The sequence below is a fragment of the Zonotrichia leucophrys genome, chromosome 17 (assembly GCF_028769735.1).
Source record: "Zonotrichia leucophrys gambelii isolate GWCS_2022_RI chromosome 17, RI_Zleu_2.0, whole genome shotgun sequence".
Classification (NCBI taxonomy): Eukaryota; Metazoa; Chordata; class Aves; order Passeriformes; family Passerellidae; genus Zonotrichia; species Zonotrichia leucophrys.
Window position 1 is genome coordinate 789905 of NC_088186.1, and position 18113 is coordinate 808017.

The 18113-nt window shown below is 55.9% G+C and overlaps 4 protein-coding genes across 9 annotated transcripts in view; 2 read left to right on the plus strand and 2 right to left on the minus strand.

Moving 5' to 3' along the window:
* GAPVD1 (GTPase activating protein and VPS9 domains 1) overlaps positions 1–8020 on the minus strand; it is a 28559-nt gene extending 20539 nt beyond the window's left edge. The window contains exons 1-4 of one of the 5 annotated variants that reach the window (XM_064727462.1): positions 7957–8020; positions 7238–7286; positions 1619–1815; positions 447–1290 (exon numbers count right to left, since the gene is read on the minus strand). In XM_064727462.1, the coding sequence (XP_064583532.1) occupies positions 447–1290; positions 1619–1803 (1029 nt within the window). In that variant the 5' untranslated portion in view covers positions 1804–1815; positions 7238–7286; positions 7957–8020. Of the gene's footprint in view, positions 1–446; positions 1291–1618; positions 1816–7237; positions 7391–7414; positions 7554–7665; positions 7685–7864; positions 7883–7956 lie in introns of those variants that run through there. The other 4 variants (XM_064727465.1, XM_064727464.1, XM_064727461.1 and 1 more) reach the window with 4 other exon arrangements.
* Positions 8021–8131: 111 nt separating this feature from the next.
* HSPA5 (heat shock protein family A (Hsp70) member 5) lies at positions 8132–12048 on the plus strand. Its single transcript, XM_064727474.1, has 9 exons — positions 8132–8260; positions 8458–8596; positions 8775–9006; positions 9235–9372; positions 9562–9674; positions 9751–10141; positions 10394–10631; positions 10822–10989; positions 11174–12048. The coding sequence occupies exons 2-9, from the start codon at positions 8481–8483 to the stop codon at positions 11731–11733; spliced, it is 1956 nt and encodes a 651-aa protein (XP_064583544.1). The 5' UTR covers positions 8132–8260; positions 8458–8480; the 3' UTR covers positions 11734–12048.
* Positions 12049–12540: 492 nt separating this feature from the next.
* Positions 12541–14777, minus strand: RABEPK (Rab9 effector protein with kelch motifs). The gene is made up of 7 exons (XM_064727475.1): positions 14709–14777; positions 14436–14572; positions 14209–14361; positions 13969–14130; positions 13574–13723; positions 13246–13395; positions 12541–13089 (listed from the first exon to the last, which is right to left on the minus strand). The coding sequence occupies exons 1-7, from the start codon at positions 14765–14767 to the stop codon at positions 12803–12805; spliced, it is 1098 nt and encodes a 365-aa protein (XP_064583545.1). The 5' UTR covers positions 14768–14777; the 3' UTR covers positions 12541–12802.
* Positions 14778–14829: 52 nt separating this feature from the next.
* Positions 14830–18103, plus strand: PPP6C (protein phosphatase 6 catalytic subunit). Of its 2 annotated transcripts, XM_064727948.1 has the most exons (7): positions 14830–14976; positions 15100–15195; positions 15285–15350; positions 15700–15841; positions 16210–16289; positions 16389–16598; positions 17297–18103. In XM_064727948.1, exons 1-7 carry the CDS (start codon positions 14902–14904, stop codon positions 17543–17545), a joined length of 918 nt encoding a protein of 305 aa, XP_064584018.1. In that variant the 5' UTR covers positions 14830–14901; the 3' UTR covers positions 17546–18103. The 2 variants fall into 2 exon arrangements, with proteins under 2 accessions (XP_064584018.1, XP_064584017.1); XM_064727947.1 differs by having other exon boundaries at positions 14874–15195.
* The last annotated feature ends 10 nt before the right edge of the window (positions 18104–18113 follow it).

The following is an 18113-nucleotide window of genomic DNA, read 5'->3' on the forward strand; positions in this document are numbered from 1 at the left end:
TGAGGGCTGGGGAATGCTCCAAGTAGAGCACTGGACATTACAAGGGATTTTCAGCAAAGTATTTCATTCTTTTTTGCAATACCTGGTATAATATTTAACATTTGCAAGAACAGCATAACATTCTTTTTCACACATTCCAGAATTCATCTTCTAGTCATTTTTATGCCTTAGCTTCCACCCCTTAAAACAGCTTTTACAAAGGATATTTGCAACTCTTCTAAGGGATACAGGAATACATGCCATCAATTTTTTCAAGTCAGTATTTTAAGCAAGCAGATAAACTTTGCAGCCTGCCTTTCCAGCAGCAATTAACACAAATATTTTGTTAGCATTCATTTTATAAGGAGGATAGACAGTACCTTCACTTGTACTGCAGTAGCATCAGTTCTAGAGAGAATAAAAAAGCCATTTATATATTTTTAAGACTGCCTGGCTGTGAATCATACCTGCATCAGATTAAATCTTGCCACCTCATTGATAGGAGCATCAGAAATGATGCCGTACTGCTCGGGGTTGACGATGGCAGGGCAGATGAAGCAGGCCAGAAGGAGATCTGTGCACATGGCTCTGACCTCGCCAACCTCCAGCCTGTCCACACACGACAGCGTTTTGTACATCTGCGACACAATCCACCTCAAGCTGTGGGGAAAACAGTACGTGTTTTGTTTGAGATAGCCAATGAATTTGTTGACCAGGGTCACCAGCTTGGCCTCGTTAGAGTCAACCATCTCTTGGACTCTCTGCTTGAACTTTTCTGTGCCTTTCTCTCCAAATAACTTCTCCTGCTGTACTGGGGAGAATCTCTCAATTAACTTGTTTGCGTCGGTTTCCAGGTGGTCTTCGTCCTCAACCAGAAGCTGCATGATCGGCTCATGTAAGGTAGCAGTAAGAAAAAGTTTTGCAGAAAAGAGTCCTTCAGAGAAGAGCTTGAACAGGATGCTGAAGGCACAGGTGCCCCGCCTCAGCAGCCGCCTGGGGTTGTCGCTTTCCTTCAGCTCAAACTCGATCAGGTAGCGCAGCACCTGCAGCAGGTAACTCTCGTCCTCCTGCATGATGCAGTTGCCATAGATGGAGGTGAACACTGTGTGAATGACACTCTGGGTGTTGTCCTGGTTGAGCTTCTCTCCAGCAACCAGGCAGGACGCAATCAGCCTGGGGTTCTCTCTCAGTCTGTTCAGGAATTCTCCGTAAGCAGTCTCCTGGAATCCCAGCTGCTTGTACCCATCCACAAACTGCGTGTCCTCCAAGATTTTTGCGTGCTGGCAACATTCAGCGGGAGAAGCTTCAGCACTTTAAAGAAAAACATTGAAACACTTTAAGTAACTCTTAAGTAAACAAACTTGCTAAGAGACACCATGTGATCTCTCTATAAACCAGGCTGCCACAGAGCAAAAAGTCTTTCCAGACAGTTACTACAAATTATTTCAAATTCTGGATAGCTTGCTCTCATGAACAGAAGCAAAACTAACACGGGTATTAAAAAACCAATTGCTTCAACGGCCAACAAGTACCTTTTGGTGTGAGATTCCCCAGCTGAGGTTTGGCTTACAGCCCCACATGGTTATGCCAGCAGAGCAGGGCCTGCAGGCTGTGAGGGCTGGCAGAGGGTGGGCAGTACCTGGTGATGATGAGCCTGTCCAGGTTGATGCGCTGCTGTTTGGAGATCCAGGCCGTGCGATAGAGCCGCTCCGCCGTCTTCAGCACGTCGGCGTTGAGGCGCTGGATCAGCGCCTTCTCCGAGCTCACGTACAGCCGCTCCTGCTTCAGGTGGTGGGCCAGCGTGTGGATGTCCAGCTTCACCATGGTGCCCCAGCCCTGGCACACAGAGCAGCGAGGGTCAGCCCTGCCAGCCCTGCAGTGGGCACAGGCTCACTGGGGCAGGGCACGCTGCTGTGCCCTCCTCAATCCCACCCTGCTGAGGCACACTCCCAATAAACGTTCCCAGTGCCAGCTCCATTGTCTGGCACACAGAGCAGTGTGGGTCAGCCCAGCAGGGTCAGCCCTGCCAGCCCTGCAGTGGGCACAGGCTCACTGGGGCAGGGCACGCTGCTGTGCCCTCCTCAACCCCACCCTGCTGAGGCATGCTCTCAATGGAGGTTCCCAGTGCCAGCTCCATTGTCTGGCACACAGCAGGCCCACTGGCACAGAAGCTGAAGGTATTTTCAGCTCGCCCTGGTGAGCAGGAACAGAGCACAGCCCTGCCACAGCCCTGACCACACCTCAGCTGCACCTGGCCTTACCTGGGGACACGTGGCCCTGGCCACAGCTCAGGTGACACAAGTTCAGGGAGAGGGAGAGCAGCCCCCATTCCCACTCACTGTCTGGGAACAGACTCCTTCACCCTAAAGCCCATCCACACAACCCAGCACTACCCAAGGACCTGGGTGCTGGGATCTCAGAATTGATGGTTAACTGCTTCATGTCTTCCCCACTAGAACTAACAGCCACAGCAGCTAATTTGGGAAGGACAGGGATTGAGACAGATTTCACCTGTAACAGACCACAATATGTTACGTGTATCAGTAACGGAGATGTCACAGGGCTCCCTTCAAAGCAATGCTACAGTCAAAACAAAAACTTACTTCCCACAACCTGCAGTGACTCTGGACAAGCCTTGCTTCACAAACCCCTTCAGACCATGCTTGAGAAACAACAAATAATGGGCTGGAATACCACGTGCTGGCCCAGTGCTCTCCCCTGCCAGTGTTTTAAAGATCTGTTTCACTGCTCAGCAGAGCAGGAGGTGATCCTCACTGAAGAATACAGATTAGCTCCCTCATTAGGCACAGGTGTCCCATTTGCTGGGTTTCTGCAGCCTGACAACCAGGTGCACTGACAACCATCACTGCTCCTTCTGTAATTAAGTCCTTTCATCTATAGTTTTAACCTCACAACCAGAAGCCAGGCAGATATGAACAGAGAAGCTGTCACTATGCATTAAAAAAATTGCAATTTTATTACACCCCAAGGTTTAAAGGCCATTCCTAGCAAACACAGAAAACTGGGTATAAAGCTCTTTAAAAAAACCCCAAACTCAAAAAGACCCCAAACCAAATTCAGCAACCCTAACCAGAGGCTACAGCTGATGCATCCAAAAATGAGATTACGACAGGAACTTGAGGGATGTGCTAATTCAGATGTTTTTAACTGGGACAGTCTCAGAGAAATGATTAGAAGAAGAAACATTGCTATTGCTGCCAAAGTTCTTTGTGAAACAAATAATAACTTCTTGCAACAAATTTATTTTTAGTCTCAGAACTTAAGAGCTTGCAAAAAAAACAAAAACAAAACAACAAACCAGCAGTAAACTTGCTACTGCCTGCAAACACAATAGTAACCAGTCTTTAGGCTGTGAGACAGTGCTATCAGCCTGCAAAAAGAAGGTGAAGCCATAAAAGCACACACAAACAAGACCTGCAGAGCTGCCTTCTGCCTTTTCAGAGCTTCCCACTGTAGGGCTGTGCTCAAGAGCTGCTCATATTTGATCAAACTGAACAGCTTTCGTTGGCATTTTCCACTTTCAGGTGTCAACCCACAGTCCCCACTTTCCTGGACAGAAAGTCACTCCAAGTGGATCTCCTGCTTCTAAGCAAGTTTGGGAAGGAAGAGGAGACCCACATGGAGTACCCCTAGGAAGAGCCTGTAGCCCCTGCCTACAGTCCTTTGCTTTGCCAAATTTCAAAACAAGTCTCTATTTTTGTGTCACTGGTTACAAACCCATTTAAGAGCAGCCAAGCTGATTAAACAACTCCTGAGGTGTTTCCTACACTAACAAGCAATTTCTCCTGATTTCACTTAGGGTCTTTTTCTGGTTTTGTTTGTTAGAGATGTTTCCAGCACAGGGATGGGCAAAGCTCCCTAAGCAGCCTCTGAGGAAGGTGCTCTGCTCCTTCCTCCTCTGCCCACGGGTCAGAGCAAGCTCCACAAGCCCTGTCAGCACAAGTCCACACAGCCCCACAGAGTGCAGAGATGGGACACACACATTAACCCACCTGCCCAGCAAAAAGAGCTCAGACTCCTGCACTGTACCATTTGTGATGTCACCTGAAAAACACTGACAGCAGAAACCTCACCCTGCTGGAACGTGAGGTCAGCACCCAACAGAGGAACAATTTGGGCACCTCCTCATGAAGAGCAGACACTGAGGCCCTGAGAGGCTGTGGGAAGTTGTCAACTGCTGTGCATTCTGATTTCTCCTTTAAAACAAATTGCCTCTCTGAACTCCAGGCCCAAAACAAGGCTCCAAAGAGCGCCCTTAGCTGCATCTGTGCTGCTAAATATACTGGTCCTGTGACTACCTGATAACACCCCATCAGTTGGCCACTACCCACGTGTGTGTCTTATCTGCCTCTGCTGCAGAACAGCAGAAATAACGAAAGCCAGAGCAGAATTGATTCAGAACTGAGCACAGCAGGTTACTGTGTGCCACTGCTTTGTCAAGAGCTGTGAAAATCCACAGGGTTTTCTGTCAATCCACAGGACAGCTGCATGACACCAGCTTTCACCCTATGTACAAGAAAACTGGATCAGCAGCTTCCCCAGCCTGGGAACCTCCATAAAAATCAAAGTGGCTCAGCTGCAAGGGTTGTTGCTGAGATCCAGTTCTGTGCAGAGGAACACCTCATCACTGCCTTCCACCAGCTTCTAAATGAATTGTTCTGAAGCCACAGATGCACAGCAAGCAAGGGCACAAACAGCTCTGTCTCCACCTGAGGTCCCTGGCAGACCTGGGAACAGCAGGGATGTAAAGCAGCAGTTTAATACACAATGCACTTCAGCAAGGCTCAGGGAAGAACACCCAAAAACCCAGTTGGGCAAGTTGCACACTCTACTCCTCTCTTCAGACACTGCTATTACCCACACAGCTTGTCCTGAAAGAACAAGTTATTGTACCACTAACACACCTACCTGACACACGCTGCTCCTCCCCAAAACCTCTTCCCTTCTCAGCAGAACAAAGAGACAGCAGCTGCATCCTCTGACCAGGCTCCACAAAGTGCACTCCAGAGCACTTGGCCACAGCCACACTCAGTGACACACCATGGAACAGCTCCAGAGCAGAGCCTCTGCTGATTCCTCATTTGCCAGATTACCTTATCAGCTGCTCATAAACAAAAAGGTGCCTGTAATTACCCAGCAATCTGGTTTATGACACCAGGCACAACACCTGAAATAGCAGATATCTGTACACAGCTATATAAAGGAGTCACTTTAGGATATTTAGATATCCAACAGCCTGCTGTGGCTGAAGGAACAACAGATATGTAAAATTGTGCTATGTGCGGATTACTTTTCAATCCTGGGATTTCATGTTGATATGGAAACATTTCCATTTTCTGTCAGCTATTTCAAGACTACTCAGGAACCTACAAGTAACTGTGACACAGTAAGAGCAGCTTAGCACAACAACTCAGACAACTTCCCTTCATGATGCTCCACATATCAACAACAAAGGCTCCATGACCTGACAGCATCCCAGATGCCTTGCCCTGCTGGCAGCACACATTTGTTCAGAACCTGAGGCAGTCTGTCCTTTGATGAACACAGGACACAGATTGTCTCCCACTCATAAAGTCCTGGAGAACATGACATTGAATCTTCAGGTGCTGAACTCCATCTCACAATGTCATGGGTTTGTCCTGTGGTGTACAGGAACACACATCTCTCTTGCATGTTCCTGTGATTCAGTGACAGAAAAGAGATTAGGTAAAGTGGTGAACTCTGCTGGTACACCAGATCCTCCTTCCTCCTCCTGTGTTTCCTGCTCAGGGTTACTTGCTCCTCCTGAGTCTCACTATGCAAACTCAACTTCCAGAGCAAGTTTGGGCACATCTAACATAGGCAGGGCAGGGCAAGGCAAAATCCCTCCATCCTGCTGAAAAATAACTCCCAAGCAAGCCTGAATGGCTTCCAAGCTAATTCAGCCCTGATGAAGTACCCCCTTCCTCATTAATATCTATAGTAGCTTCTCACAAGCCTTATTTCTCAACACAATATAACTGCCCATCTCTCCTAGCAGAGCCCTTTTCCAGCAGGATGGTTCACCATGACCCAGGGCTCACTGCTGAACCCTCACATTACAGCACCCACCAGCTCAAACACGTGTGTGACACACAAAATGCAGGTGCACTGTCTAATTGTCATTAACAAGAAACTCATCCCCTCCCTTGTTTCTGCCCAGAGGCTGCTCTCAACTAGCCCAGGACATACTGTCCATATCCACGTGTGAGGAGAACCTCATTTCTCGTGTCACATAACAGAAATCATCAGTAAAGGACAGGATCAGCTGGCTAATAAATTATGGCACTGCCAATGCCATCTATTATGGCATTGCCATGTTGAATAAAATCAGCAAAAGCACATAACCATGCTAAAATCTATTCCAGTTGCTTGTGATGCCAGAAAGTGGAGTTCCCTTCAGGTGAGGATCACAATAATAAACTTTCAGCCAGACCAAGTGCAGAACTTGAAGCTGCACAAGCTGACAAAACCAAATTGCTCTCCTGAGAGCAGCTCCCTTCGCATCTGCAAGGAAAGGCAGATGCTACTGAGGAGAGTATATTCTCCATTATCTGACAAATATCACAGCAAAATCCGTGTGTTGAGCACCTTAAACAATTCTGAACCCTCCTCAGCTGCAGCAGTTGAAAGTGTTTCCTAAAGCCACCATCCTGCTGCTTTTACAGAATATTTCAGATTTCATGGACTGCCCCTGCCATTTCCCCTCCATCCTCTCCAAATTGCAGCTTCTGCTCGTGAGTGAGCTGCATCGTCCGCCAAAACAGCACTTTACCTATCAGCAAGTGAAATGTCACATGCCCGCTCCGAGAGCTCCATCCCAACAGCTCTCAGAGCGCGGTATCATGACTTTGCAAGAAAACCCCCGATACAGCCTGCACGGAGCTCTCCAGCCCCAGGGGTCTGCGAGGGACCAAAAAGGGAAGTCACGGCACTGGTCAAGTTTCAAGTTTTAAACCTGCCCGACACAAAAGCCACGCAGGAGCGGCGGCACGAGCGGCTCCCGGCGCCGCGAGGGCCCCGCTCCGAGGGCTCCGGTTCCGCGAGTGCCCCCGCAGCGGAGCGCGGTGCCCGGACCGGCCGGGCGGGCAGGGCAGGGCTGGCCCGGCGAGAAGGGCACGGAGGAGCCCCGGCAAACCGCACCGACAACTTCTGCCGCCGGCCCCGCGCCGCTCCGCCGCCTCCCGGCGCCCTATCGCGACAGACCCACCCGACATACCCTCCGCGGCTCCGTCTCTGCTCGGCTGCCCGCCTTTCCTCTCGCTGCCCTGGAAAAACCAAAGCGTTTTGTCAGGCCCCGGGCCTTCCTCCTCCTCCCACCGCTCCCTCCTCCTCTCCCTCCTCCTCCTCGGGGGAGGAAGCCGAGCGCTGTCGCGGGATTCGAGCGTGTCCCTACCCGGCCAGCGCCCCGGCGGCTCCCGCTGCGGCCCGGGCGGGCGCGGCACTGCGCAGGCGGCGACGGCGCTCCTGGGACTTGTAGTCCCGGGGCCGGCACCGGCAGCGGGGCCGGAGCGAGGCGGAGCGGGCCGAGGGCCGGGCGGAGCCGGGACCGCTCCTGGAGCTTCGCTCCGCCGTCAGCCCCGGCTCCGCCCGGCCCCGGCTTATGCGTGCGGGGCTCGGTGTCGCGACATGGCGGGGCCTCGCGACCTGCTGGCAGCGGCGGGGCGGGCAGCGGCCGCCCGGGGACGGGTCCCGGTGTCTCCTCGGGGCGCTGGGCACACGCGTGTCACCTCATGCCCGGCGGGGGGGGCTCTGCCCGGAGACCCTGCACGGCCCGGCCATGATGCCGGCCCGGCTCCAACCTCCCCGCGCCTCCCCCCCGACAGTGCCCCGGTACCGCCCGTACCCCCGGTGCCCCGGGAGCGTCGGCGCCCCCCCCACCGGCGGGTTATCCCCCCCGGCCGGTAACCATGGAAACTTCCAGAAGTGCCCCCCCACCCTGCGGCCGTGGTCCCGCCCAGCCAATGGGGACGCTCCGCTTGGCTCACGCTTCTCTGTGGCCGCGGTCGGCGGGTGGAACCAATGGGGCGGCGCGAGGGGGGCGCGCCGGGCACGGCGGAGCGGCCGCGCGGTGCTCGCCAATCGCGGGAGGCCAGCTTGGTAGCAACCGGCCAATGGAGAGGCTCCAGCGAGGGCGCGGCAGCCAATGGAGAGGCTCCACGAAGGGGTAACGGAAGGTATAAAAGGGCGGGCGGCGCGGCCTGGCGGCTCAGCGGAGATCGGGGCGCGGCGTTTCTGCACGGTGAGGGCCGGGCGCGGTAAGGGCCGCACGGGGCTGGGCCGCTGCGGGGGGGATGGCGGTTGGGGGCACGGAGAGATGGGGTGAGGACCGGGGGTGATTCCGCATGGTGGGGGCTGGGTGGTTGCGGCGCGGGGAGGGGTGAGCGGGGCGGCCACGCACGTGGCGCCTCCGTTGTGTAACCGGCGGCCTCTCGGTAGGTGGGCGCAGGTGAGCGGTCGGGATGAGGCTTCTGCTGCTGACGCTGCTGGCGCTGGGCGCCGTCTGGGCGGACGACGAGGAGAAGAAGGAGGACGTGGGCACGGTGGTGGGCATCGACCTGGGCACCACCTACTCCTGGTGCGTGGGGACGGGCACGGGGGGCGGCCGGGCCCTTCTGGGCGGGCAGGGCCTGCGGGAGCCGCGGGGAAGCGCCTGCGGGCCCGGGAGGGCGCGGGGAGGAGCAGAAGGGGAGGCGGGGGGGGGATGTGTGCAGGCCGCGGACCCGCCTGACCGTTCCGTTCCCCCCCAACCCCAGCGTGGGCGTCTTCAAGAACGGACGCGTGGAAATCATCGCCAATGACCAGGGGAACCGCATCACACCGTCCTACGTGGCCTTCACCCCCGAGGGGGAGCGCCTGATCGGGGATGCTGCCAAGAACCAGCTCACGTCCAACCCGGAGAACACCGTATTCGATGCCAAGCGGCTCATCGGCCGCACGTGGAACGACCCCTCCGTGCAGCAGGACATCAAGTACCTGCCCTTCAAGGTGGGCCCCGAGTGCAGAGGCAGGGGGGCTGGAGGGGAGGACTGCAGTTCGGGTCAGAAGAGGCATCTGCTCACAGTGCCCCATGGGAGGATTGGTGTGTAAACAACAGTTCCTGGAGTTAGCTGCACTCAGGTTATGCCTGTCATAGAGCTTTGGCTTGATTTTTAGAAAGAACCATGGGAACAGTTTGGAATGGTTGAATGAGACAGTATCCTTTGTTCTCCTCAGGTGGTTGAGAAGAAAGCCAAGCCCCATATTCAGGTTGATGTTGGAGGTGGACAGACAAAAACATTTGCTCCTGAAGAAATTTCTGCAATGGTCCTGACGAAGATGAAGGAAACAGCAGAGGCTTACTTGGGGAAGAAAGTAAGTGCACAGGAAACACTGGTAACAACTTGGATTAGCAGCTTTAGGAAATGGGAGAAGGGTAGGCTGAGCCAGGACTGACCTTGCCATCCCAAACCAGTCAGTGCTGCTGGCTCTTCATCTCTGAGGATGGGCTGCTTGTTCCAGCGCTGCCCACAGACTGTAACAAAGCTGTCCCTCCCTGCTCAGGTGACCCACGCTGTTGTCACGGTGCCAGCCTACTTCAACGATGCCCAGCGCCAGGCCACCAAGGACGCGGGCACCATCGCGGGGCTCAACGTGATGCGCATCATCAACGAGCCGTGAGTAGCCCACCCTGTCCTGCCCCAGGGGAGCTGTGGGCTGGTCCCCAGCCCTGACAGCCTGTTCCCTCTACAGAACAGCTGCTGCCATTGCTTATGGACTGGACAAGAGAGAGGGAGAGAAGAACATCCTTGTATTCGACCTGGGCGGTGGAACTTTTGATGTGTCCCTCCTCACAATTGACAATGGAGTCTTTGAAGTTGTGGCTACTAATGGAGACACTCACCTGGGTGGAGAAGACTTTGACCAGCGTGTTATGGAGCACTTCATCAAGCTCTACAAGAAGAAAACTGGCAAAGATGTTAGGAAGGATAACAGAGCTGTGCAGAAGCTGAGGCGGGAGGTGGAGAAGGCCAAGAGAGCTTTGTCATCTCAGCACCAGGCCAGGATTGAAATAGAGTCCTTCTTTGAAGGAGAAGATTTTTCGGAGACACTCACTCGAGCCAAGTTTGAGGAGCTGAACATGGTAAGTTTAGAAAGGTAAAGTTACACAGCCTCAGCTTTGGATTGGGACTGGGGAATGTGCAGCATCTCATGCTGTGACACTGCACTTTGGAGTATAAATAACTCTGTGTAAGCAGGCAGCTGTTCCTGCCAGGGAGCTGGGCCTCAGTTTGGCATCTCTGCTCTGTAGTGGTTGTACTTTGTACCCCTGGGGCTGCACAATGGGGTGTGCTGGGAATAGTGTCTCACAATCCTTGGGATTTTATCTTTGCAGGACCTGTTCCGTTCCACTATGAAGCCTGTTCAGAAAGTCCTGGAAGATTCTGACCTGAAGAAGTCTGATATTGATGAGATTGTCTTGGTTGGTGGATCAACTCGCATCCCCAAGATCCAGCAGCTCGTTAAAGAGTTCTTCAATGGGAAGGAGCCTTCTCGTGGCATTAACCCAGACGAGGCTGTGGCCTACGGCGCGGCTGTGCAGGCTGGAGTGCTCTCTGGGGACCAGGATACAGGTAATGGCACCTTCACTGCCACCCAAGAGTTGACTCAACAATGGATGTTGGGCATTGACAAGCAAATGCAGACAAACTTGGATCTCTTCCAGTCCTTGGAGTTCTGTGCCCCTGAGGCCTCAGGATCCTGTCTGCAGCGTTGTGATTTGTGTTGAAGTTGTGTCACAGTCTTGCCTTTGATCTGTTCCAGGTGACTTGGTCTTGCTCGATGTCTGTCCCCTGACTCTTGGCATTGAGACCGTTGGAGGCGTCATGACCAAGCTGATCCCAAGAAACACCGTTGTTCCCACCAAGAAGTCTCAGATCTTCTCCACAGCTTCTGACAACCAGCCAACTGTGACCATCAAGGTCTATGAAGGTGGGTGTCAGCTGCGGTGGCCCATGTGACAGCTGGAATCTGTGTGCTGTAGGGTTTTCATTCTTGTTCCTGATTGTCACAAAGGCTGTAGGTACTTTGTTCATGGAACTGTGTCACTCACGGTTTCACAAAGTACAGGCCACAGCTGGGCAAGAAAGTAACCCTGTGTCATTGTTTGTCGCAGGTGAGCGTCCCCTGACCAAGGACAACCATCTCCTGGGCACCTTTGATCTGACGGGAATCCCTCCTGCCCCTCGTGGCGTGCCCCAGATCGAGGTCACCTTTGAGATCGACGTGAACGGGATCCTCCGTGTCACGGCCGAGGACAAGGGCACCGGCAACAAGAACAAGATCACCATCACCAACGACCAGAACAGGCTGACACCAGAGGAGATCGAGAGGATGGTCAACGATGCTGAGAAGTTTGCCGAGGAAGACAAGAAGCTGAAGGAGCGCATCGATGCCCGGAATGAGCTGGAAAGCTACGCCTATTCCCTGAAGAACCAGATTGGGGACAAGGAGAAGCTGGGTGGGAAGCTGTCCTCTGAGGACAAGGAAACAATAGAGAAAGCAGTGGAGGAAAAGATCGAGTGGCTGGAAAGCCATCAGGATGGGGACATAGAAGATTTCAAAGCACAAAAGAAGGAGCTGGAGGAGGTGGTTCAGCCCATCGTGAGCAAGCTGTACGGCAGCGCCGGCCCCCCACCCAGCGAGGAGGAGGCAGCAGAGAAGGACGAGTTGTAGATACCGGTGTCCCCGAATGTGGTGTGTGTATATATTGGACTCAGGAACACTTGTTTAAAATATTGAACTCTTAATTTGGAATGTAACTTTGAATCTTCACTCGTGAGTGGAGCTGGAACCGCTAGCCCGACGTGGCTGTATCCTGCTTTTCGTTAGCAGTTGCTCGATGTCTGGGGAGGGGAGCGGGGTGGGAGTGTAAATGTGGGTTTAGAAGTATTGGCAGTGGAACATTCTATTTAACAACTTGGTCATGTGAACTTGGTGTAGAGCTTTTCTACCTGGAGTGACCACAATAAATTTGTTATTTACACTGGACTCTGTTCTGGTTCTGTGATGTCCATGACCCAGCTCCAGCCAGGATCTGGATTAACCCTGAAGGATGGAGTGCAGCTCACCCCCTCAAGGTCACCTTTCATGGGCTCCTGGAGAGTGGGAGGTTTGAAAGCAGGAGCTGGGCCTCTGTTGCCTTGAGGTGAACTGGGGTTCAGTTTCTGAAGGGAGAGGGTGGACTTGGACCTCACTTCAGTTTTACAACAGATCCTGATAAGGAAGGGGGGATCAAGCCTGAGTAACTGCTGAAGGGGCAGCTTTTATTGAGCTGGGAGAGGGAGGTTATCCACCAGAGCCCATAGCAGGCTGTAGTGGTGGTGCCCAGCAGTGAGGGAGGAGCTTGGCTTAATTATGTTTTCCTGCAGTATTAAAACTTGAGAGCTTTTAATAAAGTGTCATATGAAACAGACCAGTTTTCTCAACAGTGAAAAGTAGTTTACACCTAATAAAGGTTCTTAGAAAAAAAAAGAAGCCTAATTGAAATTTGGTCTCTTTATTTAACTGATCCTTATCCAATCCATGGGATTAGTTAAGTCCAGAATGACCTTGTCTGGTGCCAGCTCCAGCAGTGCCTCAAAACACCTCGGCTCCTGCCATGTTCCCTGGGCTGGGGCTGCAGCAGGACCCTGCTCAGGCAGAGCCCCTGTCCCCCAGGGGCACTGTGCCAGCTGCCCCAGGGTAAGGACACGGTTAGGGGGCACAAGTAGCCCCAGGGGCCGAGGCTGGTGCTGTGGGGACTCTACTCGATGAGGGTGACCAGGCAGTCCCTGTGAATGTGCCCCTGGGTGTCCATGCCCCCAAACACGAACAGCAGATGGACAGAGGTGTCTTCAGCACGGCCCTCTTGCAGGCCCTGCTGGAGGGGCTCAGCTCTGTCAGCTGCTGCCACAGCGGGCTCTGTCCCAGCTGGGGTCCCTCCTGTGTCCCCGTGTGCCCCAGCCTGCCAGGGAATGACACACATGGCGTGGTCCAGCCTCCCGCTGGGCAGGGGAGACTCAAACTGCAGGAGCGTCCAGTGCTGCCTTCCTGCAGTGCAAAGATACAGTCACAGCTTAAACATCACACACCAGGCAGTGACACCATGCATTCAGTCCTGCAGTGCTGGAACTCCAGGGCTTGAGCAGGTCATGTGCTCCCCAGCTGCCTGGCATCTTCCCTGGCACCCTGAGAGCAGCTCCCTACCTGTGTGATACTTGTATGTAGTATCCAGTGTCCCATCTGGACCTATTCCACCAAAAATGTACACGTGCTCCTGGAATGCTGCCGAGGAGTGGGATGCCCTTCCTCCAGGGACATCCCCAGTGGCTGGGATCTTCTCCCATCTCATGTCATCTGGTGCAGGAAACAACACCTCCAGGGTTATGCATTACACAAACCCCACGCAGTTTGTTAATTTAAACAAAGAAGGTAATACTTTAAGCACTTAAGAACTAGTATTTCAGAAAAAACATCCCCCCAATCAAAGCACAGCTCACAGGTACTGCCCTGCAGTATCTCCATCCACACTTACTAGTGTCAATGCAGAACAGGTCATTGTAAAAAACATCTCCAGCTAAACCTCCATGGATGAAGAGTTTGGTCCCAACTGCAACCACAGCGTGTCCATGCCGAGGGGAAGGGGGATCACCATGAGTCTCTGGCTGGGACCAGGCCAGGGTGGCTAAAAATGGGAGCACAAGGGCATTAGGAACAAAACTCTGGAAATTCTACAGACCAGCAACCCCAGAGCCCTGCCGAGGCTTCCCATCCAAGCCGGGGTCTGAAGTCCCAGTGAGCACATGAACATAAGGGCCTGTCAAGAGAGGAACAGCCACCCATCCATCTCTGAACTCCAAACAGAGCTCAGCAATTCCAGCCCTCCGGCTACACCCCAAGGCAGCGCTCCCGTGCCCCAGCGGGAGGTACCTGTGTCGAACACGTGCAGCCGCTGGTCCTTCACCGGCTCCGCTCCCTTGTCTCCACCCCCGAACACGAAGAGCCGGGCCCCGATGGCCGCCGAGGACGTGTGGAATGTCCGAGGCTGCGGCTGCTCCCCCCTCACTGCAGGGCTCTCCCACGTTCCTATTTCTGGTTAAGACATTTGATTAACCGAGCAACCAACACGGGCACGGAGGCCGGGCCCGTCCCGCGGCCCGGGGCACTCACCGGGGTCCAGCACCTGAACGCAGCAGCGGTTCCCGGCGGGGTGCGCTCCGCCGAACACCCAGAGGCGCGGGGGGCCAGCGGCGGGCAGCATGGTGGCGTGCTCGTAGCGCGGCCTCAGTCCGCGCCAGCCGGCGGGGACCCAGCGCAGCGGGGCTGTGGACGGGAACAGGCGATCGGTCCCGGTGTCCCGGTCCCGGTCCCGGTCCCCGGCCCGGCCCGGCCCTCACCCAGCTCCACGAAATGCGCGTCCGCGAAGGCCCCGGCGGGGTCGGCACCGCCCAGCAGCAGGACGCGGCCGGGCAGGAGGAGGCAGCCGAGTCCCACGCGGCCGCGGGGCCGCTCCCCGCGCGGGCTCAGCCGGTACCTGCGGGGCGAGGGCGGCGCTCAGCGCGGGCTGGGCCGGCCCGGGCTCCCGCCGGTCCCGCCGCCCCGCTCATCGCTATCCCCCCACCGCCCCCGCCCGCCCAGCGCCGTGCCGCCGGTGCCCCCGCCGCGCTCACCACTGTCCCGGGCGCGGCCGCCGCCCCGGCTGCAGCAGCGGCAGCGCCCGCGGCGCCATGGCGGCGGGGCCGCTGCCGGGCCGGCCGGCCGGAAGTGCCGCCGGAAGTGCCCTGCGCTTCCGCCCGCGCCGGCGGCGCGCTCCGCCGCCCGGAAGTGGCGGGGGGGGCCCGCTTCTGCCCGACCCGTGCCAAGATGGCGCCGCTGGACCTGGACAAGTACGTGGAGATCGCGCGGCTCTGCAAGTACCTGCCCGAGAACGACCTCAAGGTGCGGCCGCGGCGGCGGGGCCGGGGCGGGCCGGGGCCGGGGTGGGCGCTGCCGGGCGGGTCGGAGCGGGCGGTGCCGGTGGTCCCGGCGCTGACCCCGACCCTGCCCCGCTCCGTCCCGCAGCGCCTCTGTGACTATGTCTGTGACCTGCTGCTGGAGGAGTCCAACGTCCAGCCCGTGTCTACGCCCGTCACCGTCTGCGGGGACATCCACGGGCAGGTAAGGCCGGGCCGGGCCGCTCCCGGTGCAGCCCCGGGCCGGGGTCGGTGCCGATGCCCGGTGCCCCTCACGCCTCTCTCCCCCCGCAGTTCTATGACCTGTGCGAGCTGTTCCGGACCGGCGGGCAGGTCCCCGACACCAACTACATCTTCATGGTAGGTGCGCTGGGCGCGGCCCCGCCGGGTTTGACAGGGGCTGAAACCCCGAGGGGCTCCCGAGTCCCGGGCCCCGCCCGGCGCCGGTGTTGGCTCCCGCCCGCCGGTTGTACTGCCGGGAGCCCCGCGGGGTGAGGCAGAGCGTCCTGCCCTGCCCTGCCCTGCCCGCGTGTCCCGGGGTCACGTCAGGACAGCGGAGAGGGGAGTGCCCAGCCCGCAGCTGACGCTCCAGTGCCCGGAGCCGCCGCGGGTCCCAGCAGGTGCCGGTGCCCTCCAGCGCTGGGTTCCTTTGCGGCAGGGAGGATGGGGAGCGGATGTGTCACTGTGCCCTTTCTCCATGTGCCTTCAGGGGGACTTTGTAGACCGAGGGTATTACAGCCTCGAGACGTTCACGTACCTCCTTGCACTAAAAGCCAAGTGGCCTGACCGTATCACGCTGCTGCGAGGCAACCACGAGAGCAGGCAGATCACCCAGGTGTATGGGTTCTACGGTGAGTGCTGCCTGTGCCTGCAGCTCCTCTGCCTCGGGAAACCCTGGCAAGGGTGCCCAGGGGGGTGGGGGGGACACGGGCTCCAGGGCTGTCCTTTGGTAACAAGGTCACTGTGTTTCTGAAATGGAATGTGTTTAAGGCAGATCTTGCTGCTCTTTTCCTCTGGCACCTGGGGTTTCTGCTTGTGCTCTGGTGCCACGTTCAGGCACAGGCAGAGCAGGAGGTGCTGCTGGAGCTGGTCCTGGCCAGCAGCAGGACCCAGCACAGGGCTCCTGGCAGGGCTCGTGTGGGTGTGCAGCTTCTGCTGTCAGTGTTTGCTCTGCCTGTTTCCTCTGATCCACAAGGAATAAAACTGTTCTCTCCAACAGACGAGTGCCAAACCAAATACGGGAACGCGAACGCCTGGAGATACTGCACCAAAGTGTTTGACATGCTCACAATAGCAGCTGTAAGTGCAAACACCACGCTAACACATTGTCCTGGTGGGAGCTGTGAGCTGGGGCTCCCCCGCCAGCCATGCTGAGGTGCTCGTGTCGTTCCCCTGCAGTTGATAGACGAGCAGATCCTGTGTGTGCACGGGGGCCTCTCCCCAGACATCAAGACCCTGGACCAGATCCGGACCATCGAGCGCAACCAGGAGATCCCTCACAAAGGCGCCTTCTGCGACCTGGTGTGGTCAGACCCCGAGGACGTGGACACGTGGGCCATCAGCCCCCGTGGGGCAGGCTGGCTCTTCGGGGCCAAGGTCACCAACGAGGTAACTCCCTGCTCAGGGCCACACAGCCCAGCGTGGGCTGGGAGCTGAGGGGCTCAGCTCAGTGTGGGGTTTGGGTGGAGCAAGGGCAAAGCAGGGCACTGAACTGCCCTGTCACACCTCTGCCAGTAACTCGTGGTGGTCTGGTGGAGAAGCTTGGCTTGTGCCAGCTGGAAAAAATGAGCCACTTGAACCTAAAAGCACAAATGTAACTGCCAGATGCACTAATACCCATCTTACTTTTGAAAAGTGTGATGTGGTGGGACTCACTAGTGTCCCTGGGCTCTGCGTGCAATGGTTTCCTAAGGATCTAGGAGAAAAAAACCCTTTTTAAAGCAATTCTTGAGTTAATTTTGTTGTGTCTGCACTGAGCAGACTCCTCAGGGCTCTACACAGTGGCCTTGCCAGGCTCAGCCTGTGCTGTCCTGTGGCCCTGGCACAGCATGGTCAGGAAGGGCTCAGCCTGGGGACAGCCCAGCCCTGCTGCCTGGGTGTCAGCTGTTCCCACCTGTAGGTCCCAGGGTGTCTCAGTGCTGGGTGCCCAGCCCTGCTGTGCTCTCTGTCCTGCTGTGCTCTCTGTCCTGCTGTGCTCTCTGCCCTGCTGTGCTCTCTGTCCTGCTGTGGGGCCAGCCCAGGAGCAGCACGTGCTGGGGCAGCGGCGCTCGGGCCACGCTGAGCTCACCTTCCCCCTTCCCTTGCAGTTTGTTCACATCAACAACCTGAAGCTGATCTGCAGAGCGCACCAGCTCGTCCACGAAGGATACAAATTCATGTTTGATGAGAAGTTGGTAACGGTATGGTCAGCCCCCAACTACTGCTACCGCTGCGGGAACATCGCGTCCATCATGGTCTTTAAAGATGTAAATACAAGAGAACCAAAGTTATTCCGCGCAGTTCCAGACTCAGAGCGTGTCATTCCTCCCAGGACAACCACGCCGTACTTCCTCTGAGCCCCGCCCGCCTGCTGTCACCTCTCCCTGTCCTGCCCCTTTACAATATACTTTTTATTGAGCACTTTGCTGCTGAAATGCTGCCTCTTGCCTTTTTTATTTTTAAATTATCTAAATTTATTGTGTATTATGGTGTCTGTAGCAAGTTTTTTTCCCCACCCCTAGATTAATTTCAGAGTATTTGTAATATGTCCTTGAGATTTGTACTACTGCATGTAGTCCTCGCCTAGTCCTGGGTTAGATGAACCGATTCCTTTAACCACCACGCTGCGGGAGCCGCTCGGGCCGCTCTCTTGTTCAGCTTTTTGTTTTTGGTAAGTTTTAAGAGATTTCAGCAGCAAAGTCAGTGCCCGGTGCGCGGCGGGGCCGGGGCTGCCCGTGCTGCGCTCGCGGCGCAGGACCGAGCCAGCCTTTTCCGAGTGTTCCGTGGATCCCAGTAAAGCGGTCCAAGGGCTGTTCCCCGTCCCCGGTTTGTTCCGTTTGCCTCGGGATCCCGATTAAACCCGCGAACTGCTGCAGCGACGGGATTTGTACATTAAAGTCATTGTTCGGATTTTTCCCAGGCTCT

Excerpts from the sequence above, each read along its gene's own strand:
- HSPA5 (XM_064727474.1), top strand. The coding sequence starts at position 8,481 with ATGAGGCTTCTGCTGCTGACGCTGCTGGCGCTGGGCGCCGTCTGGGCG. Across the intron at positions 8,597-8,774 it reads CTGGGCACCACCTACTCCTG|CGTGGGCGTCTTCAAGAACG; the intron begins GTGCGTGGGGAC and ends CCCCAACCCCAG. Across the intron at positions 10,990-11,173 it reads GACCATCAAGGTCTATGAAG|GTGAGCGTCCCCTGACCAAG; the intron begins GTGGGTGTCAGC and ends TGTTTGTCGCAG.
- RABEPK (XM_064727475.1), bottom strand. The coding sequence starts at position 14,767 with ATGGCGCCGCGGGCGCTGCCGCTGCTGCAGCCGGGGCGGCGGCCGCGC. Across the intron at positions 13,724-13,968 it reads GCTGCACGTGTTCGACACAG|CCACCCTGGCCTGGTCCCAG; the intron begins GTACCTCCCGCT and ends TCCCATTTTTAG. Across the intron at positions 13,396-13,573 it reads CCTGTTCTGCATTGACACTA|ATGACATGAGATGGGAGAAG; the intron begins GTAAGTGTGGAT and ends TTCCTGCACCAG.
- PPP6C (XM_064727947.1), top strand. The coding sequence starts at position 14,902 with ATGGCGCCGCTGGACCTGGACAAGTACGTGGAGATCGCGCGGCTCTGC. Across the intron at positions 15,196-15,284 it reads GCGGGGACATCCACGGGCAG|TTCTATGACCTGTGCGAGCT; the intron begins GTAAGGCCGGGC and ends CTCCCCCCGCAG. Across the intron at positions 15,842-16,209 it reads CCAGGTGTATGGGTTCTACG|ACGAGTGCCAAACCAAATAC; the intron begins GTGAGTGCTGCC and ends TCTCTCCAACAG.